The sequence below is a fragment of the Equus asinus genome, chromosome 2, assembly GCF_041296235.1.
Source record: "Equus asinus isolate D_3611 breed Donkey chromosome 2, EquAss-T2T_v2, whole genome shotgun sequence".
NCBI classification, from domain to species: Eukaryota; Metazoa; Chordata; class Mammalia; order Perissodactyla; family Equidae; genus Equus; species Equus asinus.
Window position 1 is genome coordinate 154,904,961 of NC_091791.1, and position 20,903 is coordinate 154,925,863.

Below are 20,903 nucleotides of genomic sequence, written 5' to 3' on the forward strand. Positions count from 1 at the left end.
AAAAGGTAAATAAATATCTAGTCAAGGATTTTGGGAGGACTGGTCTAGACATTTAGGCTGTCACTAAACTAATTTTTTTGTTTTTTAATTTATTTATTTGAGGAAGATTAGCCCTGAGCTAACATCTGCTGTTAATCCTCCTCTTTTTGCTGAGGAAGACTGGCCCTGAGCTAACATCTGTGCCCATCTTCCTCTACTTTATACATGGGACGCCTGCCACAGCATGGCTTGCCAAGCAGTGTCATGTCCGCACCCAGGATCTGAACCAGCAAACCCCAGGCCAGCGAAGTGGAACGTGTGCACTTAACTGCTGCGCCACGGGGCCGGCCCCAAAACTAAATTTTAACTCTTAAGAAATGTCGATGATAAAATTGGAATCATAGTCCATAAAATCCTGTATTTTTAGTTTCTAAAACTACAAGAAATTGCATAAGATCACAAGAATAAAATGGAATATAAAAGAATCTATGGGGGCTGGCCCGTGGCCAAGTGGTTAAGTTCTCATGCTCCGCTTTGGTGGCCCAGGGTTTTGCCAGTTTTGGTCCCTGGCACGGACATGGCACCACTCATCAGGTCATGTTGGGGGGGCATCCCATATAGCACAATCAGAGGCACTCATAATTAGACTATACAACTGTGTACTGGGGGTGCTTTGGGGAGAAGACCAACAACAACAACAACAAAGATAGGCAATAGATGTTAGCACAGGTGCCAATCTTTAAAAGAATCTATGGGCCACGGGTGGGCACAGAAAAACTGATGAACACAGATTTAAAAACAAAAAAAGCGAAATAGTATCTGAACCAATTTAAGCAATCAGAAATCAAGTCAAATTTCAGCCTCACTCAAATGTTAAAAAATGTTACCAGTAGAGGAACAGAATGTTACCACATGAAGGGCTTTCTGCTGGCTGGGAAGCAAAAGCCAACCGTCAAGAGGTAAGATGGTGGCAGAGAAAGGGCATTTTATCACAGCTTGCTAGCAAGAGGGATGATGGCCAACTAATGTCCAAAAGAACCATCTTCAGGAGGCAGAGAATCTTGAAGCAGTTAGGAATGTTGAACCAGGAGTCACCACACCGGATCTATCAGTTGTCACTGAGATGGCTATCAGCACAGACTCTCTGTTTGGGGGTCATCACATTCCTAAGGAACTCAAAAGAACAAAGGTATCTTCTTATCCTCTTATTGCAGCTGGGAGGTATATGCACTAGCAGGGGTCATAAAATCTACGGAGCAGGCAGATCTCCTGGAGAGTGGTATCCAGTTAGAGGTCATTCAAAGTTACAATATGGCTTCTTTTCTACAATATGGTTTCCCTTATGTCAACCTTGTATTGAGCTGGTATTATGAATTTCATTACATTCTGGAAATGGAAAAACAATTTATAATCCTACCCCTGGTTAATGTAATAACGACAATGTAGCGTTTAAGGCTTTTTTTAGTGCTGGGGTGTGCATCTGTGAGTTTTTAAGTGTCAACAGGCAGAAGCTGACCCTGGGAACTCCGGGACCTCTTGTGGATAACCAACGATTTATCTGTTCTAATCTCAACTGTCAAAGGCGCTATTGTCTAGTGCTTAGCAAATGGTGTGAGTAAAAATGAATAAACAAATTAAGCCAAAATCAAATAAAGTCTGAGTTTTGGCAGAGTGTTAAGGTAAAGGTAGGGACACGGTAGCGTTTTCCAGGTAGAGAATGGGTCATTCTAGGCACCAGCAACAGTAGATCTGAAGGTAGAAAGTGTGAATTTGCTGAGCATATAACAGACCTCAGCTGGGCAGACCGCGGGGGTTACTGCTGGAGCATGCGGCCCTAGAAGTCCCAGCTTTGCCCCTTGTTCCCTCCCTTCTCCCGGCTTCTCCGTTCCCCTTTCCCGCTCTCTGCTGGCTCCGCCCCTCTGGGGGCGCCCCGTGGTCCCGCCCCCTGAAAAAACCTGGGCTGGAGGCGGAGCCTCGTGTAGTCATCTCCCCACGCCGTGCTGACTGCGCGCGGTGCTGAGGCGCCGCTTACTGACGTCACGGTCATTGACAGCGTGAGGCGGCGGCCGCTGCCATGGTGGTGAGGAGGCGGGTAAGGGTCTGCGTGGGTCTCCTGCCAGGCCGGGGCGCCTTCAAGGGCGGGAGGGAGGCCGGGAGGTTGCAGCCAGGGCGGCGGGCTTGTAGTCTGCCGTGTCGTGAGGCTGGGGGGAGGGTCGGAGGCCCAGAAACCTGATCGGGAGTCAGGGTTAGGGGGCGTGTTGGAGGGGAAGCTGAGTGAGAGGCGCGGGAGTCAGGCTCGAGGCGCTGGCGGCAACTTTAGGGTCCGGACTGGGGTGAGGGTGGTTGGGAGCTCAGGGTCTGGGCAAGGAGACATCTCCAGGGGGTCGGCCTTGGGGGTGGGGACACCACACTCACGAATCTCTCTCCCCCTGCCCCGCCGCCGGCTCCCGGTGGCTCACGCGGGCAGCAGGTGCAGCATGTCTAGTTTGGGGGCCTTGGGCGGCGCCCGCGCCGGGCTGGGACTGTTGCTGGGCACCGCCGCGGGCCTTGGATTCCTCTGTGCCCTTTACAGCCGACGGTGGAAATGGAACCAGCGCCATGGCCAGACCCAGACCCAGAGCCTGCCGAACTCCCTGGACTATACGCCGACGTCCGAGCCCGGACGCCAGGGTAGGTCCCCTGCGGCCGCAGTCACGGCTGATGGATGGGCCTGGGGTCCGGGCTGCCTTTGGCAGAACCTGTGGGACAGGACAACAGAGGGAGGGGGTGCCTGAGAGTTTCACCTTTTTGGAAAGCTTATTGAAAAGGAAAGCAGTCTTCCTCTTCTGTACTCTTTCACCTCTAATTTCAGGAAAATGTATTGTGGAAAGGCTGTTCAGCTTTCACTTTTAGTTCTGGCCACAGTAGTGCTATGTATGTATTAAAGGCACTTGCTTAGTGTTGGATGAGGTGTTTAGTAAGTAGAGGAAGGGCCCAAAAGAAGACAAAAGGAAAAGCTAATCCTACAGGCATTAAACGTCTTGAGGCTTGTGTATTACGTTACGTACTATTAGAATTTGAAGGGGCGTTGGAGACTACCTAATCCATTTTTTTTATCCTTCTTATGAGGGAATCCAGATTCAAAAAGATTGCATAAGTTTCCTGAGTTGGTCACAGGGCAAGTAAGTGGCAGGCTTGGGCCTGGTCACCTGGTCCTGTGGACTTTCCCTGGCCCGGGGCTGGGTGTGCACTTACTGCAGTTGAAGCTGAATATCGCTGGAAGGCAGCCACAGCTGAGAGGGGTAGTGCTTTCAGTTTTGCAAACTTTCCATGTCAACAACTCATTTGAGGAAAGCATCTGGGGCTGGTTCAAACCACTCCCCTCAGGTCTGTGGAATGGAGGAGCGTTCCGATCATTTCACCCCATATTAATTGGGAATGAATGTTATCTCTGATTACCAAATGCCAGATGGTTTGGAAAAGTTAGTTTTAGAATAGTCTTCAAAGAGTTATCACCTTCAGTTGCCACCTGCTGTCAGCATCTTATAACCTGGTGGTAACCTAGGATTGCAAGTGTGCTTGTCTGTCTTTTCCTTGTGTTTTGTTCGTTTGTAATTTCCTAGCAGTTGTCTTTCTTCTGCTGAGGTGGGGAGAAAGTGGCCACATTCCCAGGGATCTTTCTTGCTCGACATTCTTGAACATTGTTGGGTGTGTGTGGTAGTCTGGCCCAGATTGTTACTAGATCTCCTTTAACAGATCTATGGTTGCCTGGACTGTGGGTCCTGCCTTCCTGGTTTCTTTCCTGTTCTTACATTTTCCAGTCCAGTTGCCTTCGTTTCCCAGTATGTGCTGTTGGAATTGACCTACAGCTCACTTCATGGCTTGGGAATGGTGTTTATCCGATGAGGTTTGGCTTGGCTTTTTCTGGTGTACCCTTTCTCTTTGCCCCTCTCTGATGATACTCAGTGAAGTTCTTGAGAGGCACTCAGCGTTTTCTTTGCTATTCTTTGTGACGTGAACGATCAGAATGTGAGCAAGCTCAGTTTTAGTTTTGCTGTGTGGCTGGTGTTGACTGCCTGGTACTTGGGCAGTATATAGTCAGGTAAAGGTTTCTCTTTTACTCTAGCAGGGCAGCTGTCCTGCCTTCTAGATACCACAGTCTTGCAAGCATTTTACACTATCTGCTGTGGTGTGCAGTACTGCTGAAGGACCTGGTGTGGAAGGTTCTTGGAACAGAGGGCTCTTGTTTAGAGATGGGGACCTTGACTTTTTTTCTGGATAGTTACTTGGGACTCGTGACCAGGACTTAGCTGTGAACATATGCTAACTGAGCCTAAAGGGTCTTTGTAAATTAAACTCCAGTGAGAAGCAAGTGTTCTTGAATTCTAGGCGCCAGATCTTTCCCTCACTGTATCCCGTGGCATCACTGTCTCCTGTCCTCCCTCCTTCAGTGCGGCCGTTGCGGGCAGTCCCAGGCGAGGCTGGAGATGCTGCGGTGCTGCCCGGCCTTCCACGAGAAGGGCAGGAGGAGGTGCTGGACCGCCTGGACTTTGTGCTGACCAGTCTGGTGGCACTGCGGCGGGAGGTGGAGGAGCTGAGGAGCAGCCTGCAAGGGCTTGCCGGGCAGATTGTTGGGGAGGTCCGGTGAGTAACGCATCCTGTCTCCTGCCTTGTCCCCAGCCCCTACAGCTTTTTCATTTAAGGTTCTGGCCTTTGCTGTCTGTCTCTAAGAAAGAAGCCAATTTTAGCTTCTCACCTAATTGGCAGCATGCTGTATACTTGGGACCTTACCTTGCACACATTCCTGGTAGCTTTTGGGCCCTCATGGTCTAGTGTAGCAGCTGAAACGCTTTCTTCTGACTAACCTGGCCTGCCCATGCAGGCTGGGTCCAGGGAGCTGCCCTCCTGTTCCCCTGAGGGTAGAGACCTAGGATTTTCTCTGCTCTTGACCCTTTGATGAGGAGCAGTATTAAGAGGCTTCCTCATGGTGAGGGGAAAGACAGGCTGGATGGGGCTTAATGGCACCCTCTGGAAAGGGGCCGGCTTTTCAGATCTCACGTGGAAGAGACCCAGAGAGTGTCTCGGCGGCGAAGGTTCCCATTTGCCCGGGAGAGGAGTGACTCCACTGGCTCCAGCTCCGTCTACTTCACGGCCACCTCGGGAACCACATTCACAGATGCTGAGAGCGAAGGGGGGTGAGTTGTTGCTCCTGGAAGCGGTCGTGGCTTCAGCCAGGTTACCTTTTGTAAAAGTAATGTTTATCAATGGAAAATTCACACCAAACTGCTATAAATAATTTTTGGAACAAGGTAAGGGTATAAATAAGTAAAATACAGAGCAGTTGAAACAAGAAAAACCATCCACCTTATGTCATCCAGACAAATGGAAATGTTAGTGGTTATTGCTCGCGTCTCTTGTTTTCCTCTGAGTAGGTTTGTTTTTACTTAGTTATTAGATTTTTTATTTTGGTTTTCCTGTAACATTAGTGAGCATTTTCCTGTGTTATCAGAGGACTTTGTAAGGCTTGTTGTATGACTTTATCTCCTTCACTGAGTGGCTGAGCTGGGTGGACCGACTCTCTAAGCATGAAGTGTGTGCCCCTCCCCTGGACGCTCTCTTCCTTGCTCACGCTCCCTTGCCATCTTTACAAAAATGACTCTCCCGAGTAACCGGTGGCCCAGCACCTCTGACCATAGGCCTCACTGTGAGACAGGGCAGCCAGCAGGAGTGTGGTAGACAGCCTGCAAACTTGGTTAGGCTAAGGACTTTTTGATTTTAAACCACTGGTGCCATTTTGAAACTTTGGTTCCAAGGACGGAGTCTGAATGAACATCTTGTTGTGGTGGCTGGTGCTGTCACTGGCAGCGTCTGCCCTGGTCTGCTGCTGGGTCAGTCATCCGGCTGGCCTGTCTGAGGTCTAGAGGCTGATCTCTCCTTGGTATCTGACCTTTCTTCCTCCTCAAGGAAAAGACTGGTGCAGAGAACAGCCAAACCTTCTGTCAGGTCAGAATGACTGATTTGGCTCCAAACATGCACGTGGAAACCAAAAGTTAAAATTTTGATCTTTGCAGCACTGTCCCCTTTTAGCTGAAACACCTTATAATATTAACTACCATTTATTCTGTCCCTGTGACAGACTCTCTGCTAAGCGCTTGAGAGCTCTCTCCTCACACGGATCCTGTGACGTAGGTGGTGGTTGTCTTCTCCCTGTTGCTCAGATGGAGCCTTGAGCTTAGTGAGTTTGACGCCTTGCCTGGGTCTGTGCAACGTGCAGTGCTGGCTTAGCCTGTCTGACCCCGAGTCCATTCTCCCGGCAGCTGGGCTCATCTGCAGGCGTAAGGGTCTGCGATTTGAGGCATGGCCCAGTTGTCAGGGCACAGAAGGGCTTTCACAGGAAGATGTGTCACATGCAGCCCTTGGGAATTCTTTCCATGGACTCAGAGCTGCCATAGCTCCCTGCCCAGGGAAGACCTGCCCGTAGCAGGACGGTTTGTTCAGTACATCTCACTCAAGACATTTCAGCCTTGTTTTCTTGTTTTGGCCGTTATATTCCCTGTTTCTCCTCATTTGGTTTTCTAAGAAAATTACGAAAGTGTTACTCTCTTTTTCCACTTCACTGCCATTGGGCATCTGTGCTGGATTTGATTATTGCTCAGGTGCCCCTTGAACAAGTGCAGTTTTGGTAAAGAGCTGTAGTCCTCCATTTGTGTTATCTGATCCCTATTATCTGTATTCTCAAGAGCTAGCAGAAGTGGCCCTTTTCTATTCAATTTACCTGCTACCTCTGGGCTGAGAGATGCTTTCAGAGGGCTGTGTTAGTGGGGGCAAACGTGAAATTAATATTTGACACATCTGGATTGAAAAGAAAGAAGGACAGTAGTTGATAGTGGGCACTGAGACTTAAAGAGCATCTCTATGCAACCCAAGGAAGCAGGTCACTTGGGTGGGGAATTGGCCTCTGAACATTGTAAGAGGGTAGAACAGAAGGAAAGGTCACAGCTCTGCCCAAGATCAGGATGTAGAACTTAAGGTCCTTGATGATCTTAAGAAGTGTACAAACTTCTGGGGGCAGAGAGAGCCAGAGTGGTTAACCAGGGAAGCTGGGGGTGCTTCACTGCTTAGGGGGCTCCCTGGGCCTCCCAAGGTCATAAAGGACAGGACAGGGCTGCCAGCCACCTCTAATGGGATGAGAGGAAGGGTGGCTTTCTTAATTGTAGCTCCAGCAGGCTCAGCCCCATGACCGATCCTGTGGCATGTGGAGGCCGAACATGGTACGTGGTGCCAGACTCTGGTTTAGCTGGCTGCTATCTGGGGTGGTGACCACGGTGAATAATTCTTTTTGCCATGGCCAGTGCTGTATAAGTCAAAGAAAAATTCTGGGAGACCGCTAACTCTGGAATGGCTTTGAACACACGGGCCTGGGGGAAGGAGTGCTGCTTTGAGGGACAAAAGGATAAGATTGGATGGGCTACTCTACTCCACTGAAGGCTGTAGCCTCCCTCTTTCTTACAAATAAAATAAAATAGCAACTTTGAGCTCCTAGGGGATTGACTGAATGTGGCAGGGGCAGAATCATCGTGTGAGCTTGTTCCGAGCATTGCACCAAACACAGCTTCAGTTTCCTCCCTGTCAAAACCCAACTTGCCCTAAAACGCCAGCTCCTCCTGTAAGCCTTCCCAGGCATCCCAGCCGAGATCGCATGCACCCTCATTGCCACTCCTCAGGCATTTACCCCCTCATCTGGGTTGGTCTTATCTTCCCCAACAGTGAGTCTTCTCAGGGTCAGGGGCCGTACCTGGTTGTCTTTAATACTTTAGCTCAGCCCCTCTAATGGGGCTGAGGAGTTGAAAGAAACTTAATTGCCGGAAGGAGGGGATATGTATATAACTGAGTCCTTGATCACTGACTTGTGGGCTCTCCTCAAGGAGCAGAGTAGGGTAGCTCTGGTCTCCTTGCTCTAAGGGAGCCTTGGGTCCTCGACCCTCTGTGGGGACAGTGTGTTCTGTCTGAGTGCACAGATCCAAAAGGCCTTTTCAAAGGCCCCTGCTGTCCCTGGCTGATCTCAGAAGCTGCGGGGCATGCTAAACAAAAGGGCCACCCTTCTCTCTTCTAATGGATTTCTCCCAGGGCTGGGTTGGTGGTCCCAAGAAATGTGAAAGAATGGTGTGAATGCAGAGACAGCAGCCCGCATACCTCTGGCACATGGTAAATCTCCTCTGAAGCCCTGGAAGCCCCTGGGGCTGATGTTGGTGCTCACTCAACAAGTGTTGGCCTGCCCACCACATGCCAGGCAGCAGAGTTGCAGACTACTGAGGCAGAGCGCCTCCCAGTGGGGCTGAGGTGCAATAAAGGGCCTCCTCCCAGTGCCAGCCTCCCTGGAGCCCCTTTGCCTCACAGGGCTCTACCAGCTCCCACTCTGGGTGGCAGTAAGTCCCCTCCTGACTGCTCCTTTCCCTTGTCCATGTCAGCTCCCTGCCCTTTACGACCCCGAGGGATCACAGCAGTGCAGGACTTTCTTCCTGCTCAGCTCCCTGGAGACACTGTGCTGATGCCTGTACTCTAGCGAAAAGAGCAGGGGTCCCTCCCTGGGAGACTCCTGATTTGAACTCCTGATTGGCCAGGGCAGCCTTCAGCTGAGCAGGGAATGGGTCTTCCCTTCTTTGTAGCAACAGGAGGTGATGATTCTCAAGCTCTCCACCCCAGATAACCCACTTAGCCATTTTGCCTTTGGGCCTGGCTAGGCTGAGTAGGGGCACTGGTAGACTCAGATTTGACTTTCATTTGGGACAGCTTGTTGACTAAGCCCTAGGAAGGAATTAGTTGGGAGTTTCTCTAGGCTGCCCCCCTGTGGTCTCTCTCATCACCACCCAGGTTGGTTGTGAAATCTGATGCCACTTTTCCTTGTCCCTTTAATTTCTAAAGTTTTTACTGCAAATTGTTAGAGGGGAAAGATACTTGGATAACCTGCTAAAAAAGCAAGGTGAGGTCAGGAAGATTTTAAATGCCCCTTACAAGTTCCTGTAGTAAATGCTCCTGGGGCCCCTTCATTAGATGAGTCTGGAAGCTCCTCTATAAAGCAGTCAGCGTGGATTGGGCACCAGGTCTGGCTGCTCACTTGCTACCTTCTGGAGCCTGCTTCCTTGTCATCTCTGCCTTTCTGGATGAGCAAGACAGTACTTCAGCCTAAACATTCAGCCTCTGACTTTAGACTGTCTTGTATGGACTGTATTCGGAGTTTCTCCCACCCCTTTCCCTCAGCTCTGTTTTGCTCCAGCCATAGGGATCCCACCCCTTTCATTCCAGGATGGAGGACGGCTTATCCCTAAGTGATGTTAAGATCTTCCCTGTGCTTCAGAACCTTCTGGCTCTGACAGAACCTGCTTTTCCTTCAGTTTGGAGGGCTCTCTGGTATCTGGTTGTGGCCTCTGGAAGTCTTACCTTCTCCCTTGCTCAGTGTTTATCTGATTCAGTTGGCAATTAGAGAAAACACCCTAATCAGCTGCTGGTGGAGGCCAAGATCTGAGAAACTTGGCTTCCTCTTCAGTGGGCCTACCAGGGTTGGGGCGCCCTAGGAGACCCTGGCTTATGGAGCCCCAGACACCTTCCCAAGGGGTGGCTTGCATCTTCCTCCTCTCCTGCTCCCTGCTGCAAAGTGGCCCCTCCCCATCCCCAGCAAGTTCCCAAAGTTGCCAAGGGCTACTCCTGCTGTGGTTTAGGTTTGGTTGCTGACTTGGGGCAGAGGTACATCTTGAATTGAGAAAGACAGTTTGACTATTTGTGGCTATCCATGGCCTCAGAGGCCGGCACCCACTCATGCTGGTTCTGGCAGGTGCCTTTGGCTGATAAAGCAAAAATGATTGATAAACCATTAGCCTGGTGAGCCATGTAGCTCAGGAGATCAGCTCCACCTATATCTTAAGGTTTTTATCGTAAACATTTTTTTCTTTTTTGTTTATAAGAAGATTATGTTTATTAAAGAAATCATCTATTAAAAGACGAGGGAAAAATGACCTTTTATTCCTCTACCCTGAGAGATCTACTGGCAACATTTTGGTACACACCTTTCTAGACTTTCTCTTTTTCTCTATTTTCGGGCAGGCTTGATGGTAATTAAGCAGGGAGTTCTCATATTAACCTCTCACAGGGCCCCCAGTTGGTCACTCTTCCCCTCCGGGGTCATTTTCCCAGTCCATAGTTCTATAGGAAGCTTTGAGGACTAATTTCTGCCTCTAAATGGTGGGAACGGTTCTTACTTGGTGCTCTCAATGACAGTGCCATGCAGAGTCCCTCTTTGTGGGTGGAGGGTTGACCCTAGGGGCACTGGGGCTCACCTCATCGTGTCACTTACATTTCTCTGCCAGTTACACAACAGCCAATGCCGAGTCTGACTATGAGCGGGACTCTGACAGGGAGAGTGACGATGGGGAAGATGAAGTGAGCTGTGAGACTGTGAAGATGGGAAGAAAGGATTCTCTGGACCTGGAGATGGCTTCGGGTCTGGACACAGGAGCCCTGGAGGCCGGAGGCTCCCCTGGCCTGGAGGATGTTCTGCCCCTCCTGCAGCAGGCGGATGAGCTGCACCAGGGCAGTGAGCAGGGCAGGCGGGAGGGCTTTCAGCTGCTGCTCAACAACAAGCTGGCGGTGAGGCTCCCCCTCCCTTCCCCACCCTGCTGACCCCCAGCGTATGACGGCAGGCCACTGGGGTTACTGACCCGGCAAGGTGACATGGGGAAATGAGGGCCAGATGGCTAGGTCTGCATCTTTCCCCCAGGGTTGCAAATCCTAGTCCAAGGAGGCCAGGCACCCCTCACCCTAGAGCTCCTCCCCCCTCCCCCACAGGGCGGTCCTCTGCCTCCTGGAGAGACTGCAGAAGAGCACCACCTCTCACTTTAGGGAGAAACGTGGAAAGAACTGGAATTTTTTTTACTCTTTTATTTCCCTTGAGGCAGTCCAAGCTGGCTGCCCCACTTGAAGTTTCCATAAGTGACAAGTGTGTAGGTCACTCATCTGCACTTCCCTTCTCCTCAGGTTCACTGCCAGAACTTATTTATACAGAGCTCTCTTGTGTATAAATGCCCCTAAAGTCAGAATTTTCCCTTTTCTTGGGCATTTTCTCATGTTCTTCATTGTGGCACGATGAAAAAGACTTCTCTTGCTGTGCCTCATTACATCTTGGAGTTGACCTTTCTTCCTTACAGTAGTAGGAGGTCAGAGTGCCCTCACTCTGGAATCTACTGGCTAGAGAGACAGTGTCGTCAGTTAACTGCAGGTGGGAGGTTGCATGGGGGTGGTAGCCTGATGTCAGTCAGTGTTGGTGTAACACACTACCTTGGAAACTCAAAGGTGGGAGGGAGAAGGCCACAGCCCCAATTCTCTGCAGCTGAGGGAAGAGGGGCCTCATCCCTCTGTTTGGTTGGCAGTATGGAAGCCGGCAAGACTTTCTCTGGCGCCTGGCCCGGGCTTACAGTGACATGTGTGAGCTCACTGAGGAGGCAAGCGAGAAGAAGTCGTATGCCCTAAATGGTAAGTGCCAACAGGCTCCTGGTGGGAAGGTGACTCACTGACTCTGCAGGTGGAGCCAGCCCAGCTGCTTGGGCCCAGGGGAACCACCAAGATGCAGGCTGTCGGGGCAGTTATGGTGTACTCACTGGGGACAAACCCTGGCCTCCAGGGAGCCCTGCTTCCTCCTTGGGGCAGAGCAGTCTGTACAGCATGATGGTGAACACAGGTGCACGTGTTTTCAGTAGTGTATCCTATTAGCATAATTCTTTGTTTTCTCCCAACCACAAAGACAGCAGAGCCTGCTTTCTTAATCTGAAGAGGTTTTTTGCTGCTGCTGCTGCTGCTGCGGAATCTGTTTCAGTTATGGAGCCTGTGGGGCAGGTGTTCTAAGAATATAATAAGTGGGGTATGTTAGGTGAGCACCTGTAAGGAGCAGTTTGGGAGAATACTGCTAGCTCAGTAGTCCCTGGGATCTACTTAGCAACTCTGTTGCCAAAGTGGGTTGCCTGGTGGGTAGGGTGCATCTGACTTGTGCCAGGCTCAGGGCTCGTTACTGTCTGTCATGAGGTCACTGAGAATCCTAGGGCTTCTCTTAAAAAAGAGGCTGGTTTCATGGGGAAGATGATGCATCCTGTCTAACCACACACCCTCTGGGTCAGGCACCATCAATGGGCTTTCAGGCCTTGTGGTTCAGTTAGTTATCCAGAGTTATCTGATCTAAAGTAGATTTGTCTGCTTTCCCACTTTTGTAAGTACAGCCTTGCAAACATTATTGAATCTTTGATTATGTAGAATCTAACAGTAACTCAAGGTCATTGTTCTAAACATTTGTAGAATTTTGTTGATATAGAAAAACAGGCCAATTGAGTTAAATGTTTATTGATACAGATTTTCAGAAAAATCTCTGGAAGTTTCAGCAAAAGGTGCTTGCTTAATTACTGTTTCTTTCTTTTCAAAACAGTTTGTTTTCTCTCCTAAATTTCAGATGAGGATTCTGATCAGCTTTTGGGCTGATTTTTGGACTCTTGTTATCAATAAGAACCTTTCCTTTCCTTTGCTCATTGATCATCTCTTATTAGTACTAGTACCCAGCATGAACCCTGCAGGTGGAGGTGGGGCGGTGGTTAGAGGAGCAGCCACGGCCAGCACTGGTCTGGTCTGGCTTCCCCAGCTTAACACCTTTGGACTAGTCTGTTCCTGCTGGAGGTGAGATGACTGTAGAGCATCTGTGAAGGCCCTGCTCTGGGATTCTAGCTTTTTAGCACCATCCTTGCTGGTTCTGAAGTTCTTCATTTTGTTCCATCTCTAGAAGCTGGACCACCAGGAGGCAGCCATTCTTTAGGATCTCAGGCGATATCTGTTCACCCCCCGTCTGTCTGTCTTGGCAGGAACTACTTGTCTCATTCTTCACTATTATTTTCCTAGTGAGACAGTGCTTTGAAGGGGGGCGGGGGGTGGCGGAGAGAAGTCCCCTAAGAGACAGTGTCCCTCATTAGCAGGGCCATATGGTTCTTCTGTTTGGAAAGGGGGATGTAGGGTTCTCATCAGCTGTTTTAAAAATGTATTTGTTGCATATACAACCTTATTACTTTTGTTCCATTTTAATCAAAGGAACTTTTCCTTTGATTAAACTTGATTAAGTGTGCTCTTTTCTCCTGTGTGTAGGCCTGATAGTCTTCATCTCGAGGGCTCCAGGCTCCTTGACACTCTTAAGGGTCCCTTGTCTAAAGCTTTCATGTGGTTTGACCTTCATATTTTTATTAGTCTTGGTGCCTAGAAAACTTGGGTAAGACTGAGTGAGTCATCTCTGGTCAGACCTCAGTCTGTTTGGCTCTGGTGAGGAGTTTTGGCCGAGAGCCATAAAGAATGTTCTTGGATTGTGGATCCTTTTGAGAATTTGATCAAAGTTGTGGACCCTCTCCTCAATAAAATGCACATGTACGTAACATTTTATACAACTTCAGAGGCATTCATGGACACCCTGAAGCCTGTCTAGAACACAAATCAAAAGCCCTCTGGGGGAAGGTCTGTTGGGGACAGTTTCTGATTGCCATTGGTTCTTTTATATTTGAAATGCCTCGAGCATATCAGGTGGGTGTTGCAAAAACAAGGTAGCTGGGGCAGCTGATGACAGAGAGAGAGAGCAAGGTGAAGCAGAAGTCATCCCTGAGAAGCTATTTGCTGCTTTTCATTCTGCTCAAGTTCACAACTATTTCCAAACCAGTCCAGGTTGGGGAGGGGTTGGTGAGAGCTAGAGCAGTCATTCTTCCCACAGCCTCTTCTGTGGAAGTGTGCGTGGGAGTTCTTGTTAACTCTGGATCACCTTTGTCCTACAGGAAAAGAAGAAGCGGAGGCCGCTCTGGAGAAGGGGGCTGAGAATGCTGAATGTCACCTGTGGTAATAACACCCTCAGGGGCCCGGGAAGAGCCAGCATGGGTTAGAGCAGAGGAAAGCCCTTTCTTTTCTCCGTCCTGGCCACAAAGGCATTTGCCAGAGAAACCAGGAGAGGGAGCTCTGGCCTTTATTTCGATATGCCCCACCCTACTCCCAGCCAGGGACCCAGAGAAGTTTTCTTTGGAAGGTGCCTTGGGGGTTAGGTACCTCCCTCTGTTGGGGCTTGGAGAAATGAGTCTTTGTAAGAGTCATCCTAGCCAGAAAACTTGTGGGCTCTTGGCTCTCAGGGAGGCTCAGACAATTTGCAGCTCTCGTCCCCTGCATAAGCTCTCCTTTCCCCTAGCTGTGATCCCTGGCTGGTGGTGGATTTTGGCTTCCTTGCTTGGCTCGCATGAGGAAAAGTGAATGTGAGCTCACCCCCCAGGAAGTTCAGCAGTCAATTTATTAGCTTAAAAAGCATTAGCCCTTTTGTGGTCTCATGTGAGGTAAAGCTCTGCCAACTTGCATGCGTCATTGCCAACTTGTGTCCTGGGGCCTGGTTCCAGCACCTCAGATTTTAGTGAAAATGTTCCTTTCCAACCTCCCTCCCTTCCTTTCCATATCTCTGCCCTCAGACCGTGAGGTGGGAGAGGCTATTTCTCCATCTGTTGCTGAAACTTTGCCTCTGCAAGGGCTCTTCTCAGAGGCCACGTCACTGTTTCTTGGGTGTCACAGGTGCTGCTTCCCTGTGGGCTTTCTTGGGACTCCTGGGCTCCCAAAGATAGAAATTGACCTCATTTTCTTAGCTATTCTTGGGAAACAGCTGTTTGGAATAAACATGGAAATGAGCCTCTCTATGGATCTGATGCAAATACCCCCAGATATTTAGTGAATTACTAGAAAAGGAAATTGGGCCTTTAGACGCTCATTTAATGTCAGCTGTGTTTCTAGAAACAATGCTGGGGGATGGGGGATGAGACCTTTGTTTGTGAAGACAAAAGATGGGAAGCTGCCTGGCTTTGTTCCCCTGGGAGAGAGGATGTGAAGGAGAGGGCTGAAATTGGAGGGCTTTCTTTCTCTGCTTCTGTTGGTTCCCAAGTTAGCATGAGAAACTCCTGGAGTGCCCCGTCCCAGTCTGACTGGCCTGGAGTGCGGTTTCCCAGTGATGTACATGTATACTTCCAAGGCTAAGGAAACGTTCCTTCACTGTCTGCTCAGGAGACAAGTATCAACACTCTGTTGCTGATTATTAGAGATCTGCTTTCTGAGTTTTTATGATACCTATGATTGTATTCATTATGAGGTGAAATTTGGAGGTCTAGAGTGACCCCTTGCCTAAATATTAAGTATAAGAGAGATTTCCTAGGGAGGACCCAGCTTTTTTGTACCTAGTATACTTTGGAGACTTGTGAATCTCCTACTGTGTTTGCTAAAGAACATGAATTGGGACCACAGATCTGTGAGAAGAGGAATTAAATACAGATGGAAACAGTATTTTCAGCTCTAGTTGAGGGGGCAAGGGGGCAGTACAGTTAGGCCACATGCATTCCTTGCAGTGACAGTACCCAGTCCTTGTCCCTGAGCTTGCTGCTTTCCCCCATAGGTATGCAGTGCTTTGTGGTCAGCTGGCTGAGCATGAGGGCATCCAGAGGCGCGTCCAGAGTGGCTTTAGCTTCAAGGTGAGGAAAGGCTTCTCCTCCTCCCCTTGTGCTGGTCTAGTCCAGGTTCCCTGCTGCATCCTAGATCCTTGTGAAGGGTGTTCCTAGAGCCTCTATAACTTGCCTCTCTTCCCTTTGCAACTCCAGTGTCTGATGTTAGTTTATATTTACATTTTCCCCCCAGGAGCATGTGGACAAAGCCATTGCTCTCCAGCCAGAAAACCCCCTGGCTCACTTTCTCCTTGGCAGGTGGTGCTATCAGGTGAGCTAAATCCCAGGCCTTGATATAAGGGCCCAAAGTGTCCTGTGACACTGATCTCCTTGCCAGGAAGAACAGGATCCTCAACCTGGTCTGACCCAGGTGCCATTTCCTCTAAACAGTCATGGTACTGCTTGATTGGACCCAGCCTTACTTGACCCTGTTTGTTTTCACTACAGAATATTTGATGTTCCTAAAGATACTTCTTAAAACATTTTATTCACACCTTGGTCTTTTGGTGGCAGGTCTCTCACCTGGGCTGGCTAGAAAAAAAAACTGCTACAGCTTTGTTTGAAAGCACTCTCAGTGCCACTGTGCAGGATGCCCTCCAGAGCTTCCTAAAGGTACAGGGAAGGGTGGACAGAAGCCAAAAATGTTAGGGGACAGTTTTATTTTTGCTTATTCTATGGGAAAATCAGAACCACCTGGAGAGCTTATAAAAAATATTGCTTCCCAGATCCACTGAATCTGTCTTCAGGCTGGGGACTGGAAATCTCTATTTAAATAAACTTTAGCCTAACTAAATTTGGAAACTCCTTACTGAAATGCTTTCCTTCCTTCTCCAGGCTGAAGAACTACAGCCAGGATTTTCCAAAGCAGGAAGGGTATATATTTCCAAGGTAAACTTACCTGCCTATTCCAACATAGACAAAAATATCTATGTTGATGATATTTCTGAGAACTCTTGAAAGCATCCTATACTCATCCCCTTCTAGTCTCCTGGCGGTATTTCTCCCAGGTTTTCACTGTTGTCTCTTCTCAGTGCTACAGAGAACTAGGAAAAAACTCTGAAGCTAGGCAGTGGATGAAGTTGGCTCTGGAGCTGCCAGATGTCACTAATGAGGTAATACTTTAAGAGCTTTTCTAACGCTGGGTTCCATCATTGAGTCATCATGTGACCTTTTCAGGAAAGAATATTCTCCCTTGAGGTCTTATTTCCATGGAAGAGAGAGTCTACACTTTTACATGTAGGCTCTTTTGTATACATCTCACGGGGTGGGGGGTGGGGGGGGGAGGGTGGGGAAGGAAGATTTCAGAGGCTCCAGGCTATCTTAGGAAAGTAGGCAGTAAAGGGCCCTTCTTGGGTACTAGTGGTTTGGGAAATGTTGGCTTAGATTTTGAGTCCTAGTCTTATTCTCTTGTCTCCCTAGGATTCAGCTTTCCAGAAGGATCTAGAGGAATTGGAAGTAATTTTAGGAGAATAATCACATTTCAGTGGCCACCACGACTTGAGGGATACCACTCCTTAAGGGGGGAAAAATCAATTCTTTTTTCCCTTAGGCTCTGCTTAGATCAGGAAACTGAGCAAGACTGGTTAAGGGAGTGTCCTGACTCCTGGGTCTGACTGGGTACCTGCTATCATTCTCCAATTTCTTGACTATTGTCCACGGATTAATTTATTCTAATCCCTTGCCTAATCTGAAATTGGGGAAGTACTTGTGGCTTGGGTTTCTATTGTTCTCTCCCTTAGGTAAATTCTTGAAAAATCAAGACTAGCATAGCACTTGCCCTAGGGTTGAGAGTGGGTAAGAGCACTGAGGGCTGCCTTGCAACTGCTAGTGAGGTGGATGAACTTCAGAGAGCTGTAGGAACAAAACGCAGAACTTGTACTCTTTAATCTTTTTCACTGATTAATATTTCCACACCTTAGTCCTAAAATCACACCCTACCTACTAGGGTAAAAGGAAGGGCCAGGGCAGTCCACTGATATGGCCCTCTTCTTACGTATCATGTGGATTCTAAGTGTATTCTTGGGCCAAGGGGCTGGGCCACCTGACTTCTAGATTCCCGGCAGTTTTGGAATGACAGCAGTGCATAAAGGCTTATGAGACTGAAAGTTGCCTGGTATATATTTTGGTACAAACTTGAAATAAACCAAATTTGACTAGAAATGATTGTATTCCCCTATGTTTATTTGTTATCAGCTCCTTATTCTTGCTTGACACTTCTATAATTGTTTCTTACTACAGAGGCTACTGCAGACAAGCAGAAAAAAACAGCATCAGATAGTTTAGAATAAGCTCTTTGGTTAATGCTATTTCCAGTGAACATTTTAGTTACGTGTAAAACATAGGCAGAGACCTTATTTTTAGCCTAACAAGGCCTATTCCAACTAAGTAGTGTTCCTTGACCCTCTCATGTTCACTCTTAGGACTAACAGCACAAAGCCTAATCTATAAGAAAAACTGAGACAAGTTTCTAGGTTTGAGATGCTTTTATACAAGAACCAAGCTTCCATTCCAGAATCTGTCACTGTGGCTTTATTATGCCATCCCAGGTTTGTTTTGCAGCGTAGAAACAAAAGAGAAGACCTGGAAGGTACTCCATTCTTTATAAAGTCAGGGAACAGAACTGCTTTTGAAACATGGCTGCAGTGAATTGACTATGTCTTCCTATCTCCCTACACATAGTAGGATCAACACAGGCAATAACAGATTTTTACCACCTCTCCTCCCAATATTAGCTGAAAGGCCCTTTGAAATTGCAAGAGCTGGTTAAAACCCATCCTGAGTAGAAGTCTGAAGGGGAAGACGAGGATTATCTCAGACTCCAGAAGTAGAATAATCCAGGCAAGTACCGGAACTCTACATGAGACTTACAGAATAAAAGCAAAGGCCACAGGAAAGCCATAGTATATCTATTTTGTAACATTCTCTATTAGGTTGAAGGACAACCAGCTCAATCATCTGAATGTAGGACTTCCCTTTTAAATTTTCAATTTTAAAGCAATAGAAACTGATCACCCCTATCTACTGCCAAAAAGATATTATGAAGGCGCTATCTTGAAGTATTCAGCTTATACCAGAAAAACAGCACATTCACAACAAATTACATTATTAGCAGCCCCACCCTGAATCTGCTTACTTAAAGAGCCTCTGAAATGCTTAAGATTCCAGAACTATCTTGAGTTGCTCTTAGCAGTAAAAAACCACAGCATGTAGATGGTGAAGGGCTGGCAGCCCAGCAGACCTACTCAGTACCCTTAACTAAAAACAAATTCTTGCATAAGATAATTCAGGCAAACAAACTTAAAAACCTCCTTCTGATTGACAGTTTTACTGACAGAGAAAAAGAACCTGAAGGAGACCCATTCCCTTTGCTGCTTAGCTGAGGCATTTTTTCCAACATTATTCAGACAGTGAGAGAAGAGTTAGGTCTCCCTAGCTTTAGTTTTCTTTGAAGCATAAAATTGTCCAGTAGACAGCTGTTAGTCCTGAGTCAACCCCAAGGGACTATGTCAAACGTATTCCATATCTCCCCTCCCAAATCCAAAGAATTCACATAGAGATTAATACACTCTAGAAGGAATAAACATTTCAGATCAGTTTGTGACTACTGACCTGTCTCCTGTTTACACCATCAGAAAAGCTGATACAATGGCTGTTTTCCCGGAAGCCTGTTTCTGGCAGTCACAACAGGAAGAGGCCTGTGCAGAACCCCAGGGAGCAGTCTTCTCCATTAGGCTGCAGCACTGAAGGTTTATCACAGGAAAAAACCCAATGATTCAGTCTTTGGCATCTCCCACTCCATCCGCATTGATGGCAAACATAGCTTCAGCTTCAGGAAGACAGGGAGAGTCGTAGATTTTGCAGATTCTGGTTTCCCCTCTTCCTTTCCTCAGGTACAGTCTGACCCAAAGACACAGACCAAAGCACTAAAGTTATTATAATTAAGAAATTCTATACTTGACTTTTTATGGTGGACTTAAATTTTTTTTAGACATATGTACTTCCTAGAAAGACTTCGGGGTTCTTCTTTAGGGCACTTCCAACCTGGAGAAATCCATTTCTGTCCTGTATCCACCTTAGTGGATTTTCCACATGGAAACAGTTTTTTTTTTTTTTTTAAATAACGAGGGAGAGGTATATCAATGCTTCATATTCATTCTTCCGCATTTCAGGCTTTTAATTCCTTTATGAACTAAAAGCAAACACCTGAACTAACCAGAGCGTGACAGTTAGATTTAGCAAGGGCTCCTGTGTAATTACACACAACAGTAGCTTTAACAGGGTTTAAATGGAAATGTTATATCTTCATGTCTACTCCACAGTTAACATGACATTCCAAGATGAAGTCGTCTATCCCATCACTTTACCTGGTTGTTGAGGCATGAGCAATGATATTTCCTCCAATAGGTTTTTTAGGATCTGCAGCAAACATAGCTGCTCCGTCCACTTGGGCTACCACCTGGTTGGTGATTACCACTGCTACACCAAACTGATGGGGAAAGCATAAATGTCATTTTTTGTGGCCACAGATATTCTAAAGACCTTAGGGCTGCCACCCTTATCCCCCACAAAGCAATGAATGACTAAAGTCTCTCTTCATATCCAACTGATATCTTGATGATACCAAGCCCTCATGTCCTGGCCTCCCAGCAAGGCTCCTGGAATTCATAGCCCCTGAAAACAGGCATTCTCTGTCACTACCCCACAACTTACCTCATCAGCAAGTCGCAGAAGCATCCGCAGAAACCTGGCCAAGTGCATCTGCCTGGCTGAAAGCTCACCACGGCCCGAATAGTCTGTTCTGTAGAGGGCGGTGGCACTGTCTACAATTAGCAGTGCATACCTACAGGGAGCAAGGATTCTCTGAAGCCTATGTCAGATGCTGCTCCCTTCCTCACTACCCTAAAACTTCATAATCATAAAACACTTGCATATATAGATGTTTTATTAAAATATTTGTACAGCATTCATGTCTGAGGCACCATATAACCAGGTAAAATTTCCAACAAGTTCAGGTGAATTATGGTTTCATATTTTAACAGTGACTTGACCTAAACCACAAAGCAAGGTGTCAAAACTAAAACTTAAATCTTCCCATTTCTAATTGAAGCTACTATCAATTTGGCCAAACTGCCTCTACAGGATTCAGGGTGGGGCTCTGGGAGCATATTCAGTGGCTTCTACTGAGCACATACCTGGACTCTACCATCATGGCTGATGCTTGATAAAGAAGCTGGGTCTGGTGGTCTGTGTTGAACCCTCGAGCATATGCTACGTTATCCAGGACATCACTGCCAGAGAGGCCATATCTAGAAGAGAGGAGAGAACATTTTCAGGCTGCATGCACAACTCAGGCAGATGAGAAATTCATCTCTAACAACGAAATTACCTGGATGTGTAGGTAAGTAGTGGTGTTGGGGGCTA

The 20,903-nt window shown here is 47.7% G+C and overlaps 2 protein-coding genes across 14 annotated transcripts in view; one reads left to right on the forward strand and one right to left on the reverse strand.

Annotated features, from left to right (window-relative positions):
- Positions 1-1,950: 1,950 nt before the first annotated feature.
- RMDN3 (regulator of microtubule dynamics 3) lies at positions 1,951-17,642 on the forward strand. Of its 13 annotated transcripts, none has more exons than XM_044765127.2 (13): positions 1,951-2,071; positions 2,447-2,649; positions 4,410-4,602; positions 4,995-5,153; positions 10,320-10,599; positions 11,379-11,481; positions 13,797-13,857; positions 15,437-15,512; positions 15,676-15,753; positions 15,996-16,094; positions 16,317-16,370; positions 16,514-16,594; positions 16,902-17,642. In XM_044765127.2, exons 2-13 carry the CDS (start codon positions 2,457-2,459, stop codon positions 16,953-16,955), a joined length of 1,431 nt encoding a protein of 476 aa, XP_044621062.1. In that variant the 5' UTR covers positions 1,951-2,071; positions 2,447-2,456; the 3' UTR covers positions 16,956-17,642. The 13 variants fall into 13 exon arrangements, with proteins under 13 accessions (XP_044621062.1, XP_070359620.1, XP_044621067.1 ...); XM_070503519.1 differs by having other exon boundaries at positions 5,010-5,153; XM_044765129.2 differs by having other exon boundaries at positions 1,963-2,071; positions 2,450-2,649.
- The window catches only part of RAD51 (RAD51 recombinase), a 29,955-nt gene continuing 26,694 nt past the window's right edge, over positions 17,643-20,903 (reverse strand). The window contains exons 7-10 of the mRNA XM_014840738.3: positions 20,675-20,788; positions 20,193-20,322; positions 19,847-19,968; positions 17,643-19,379 (exon numbers count right to left, since the gene is read on the reverse strand). Of these exons, the coding sequence (XP_014696224.1) occupies positions 19,256-19,379; positions 19,847-19,968; positions 20,193-20,322; positions 20,675-20,788 (490 nt within the window). The 3' untranslated portion in view covers positions 17,643-19,255. The remainder of the gene's footprint in view (positions 19,380-19,846; positions 19,969-20,192; positions 20,323-20,674; positions 20,789-20,903) is intronic.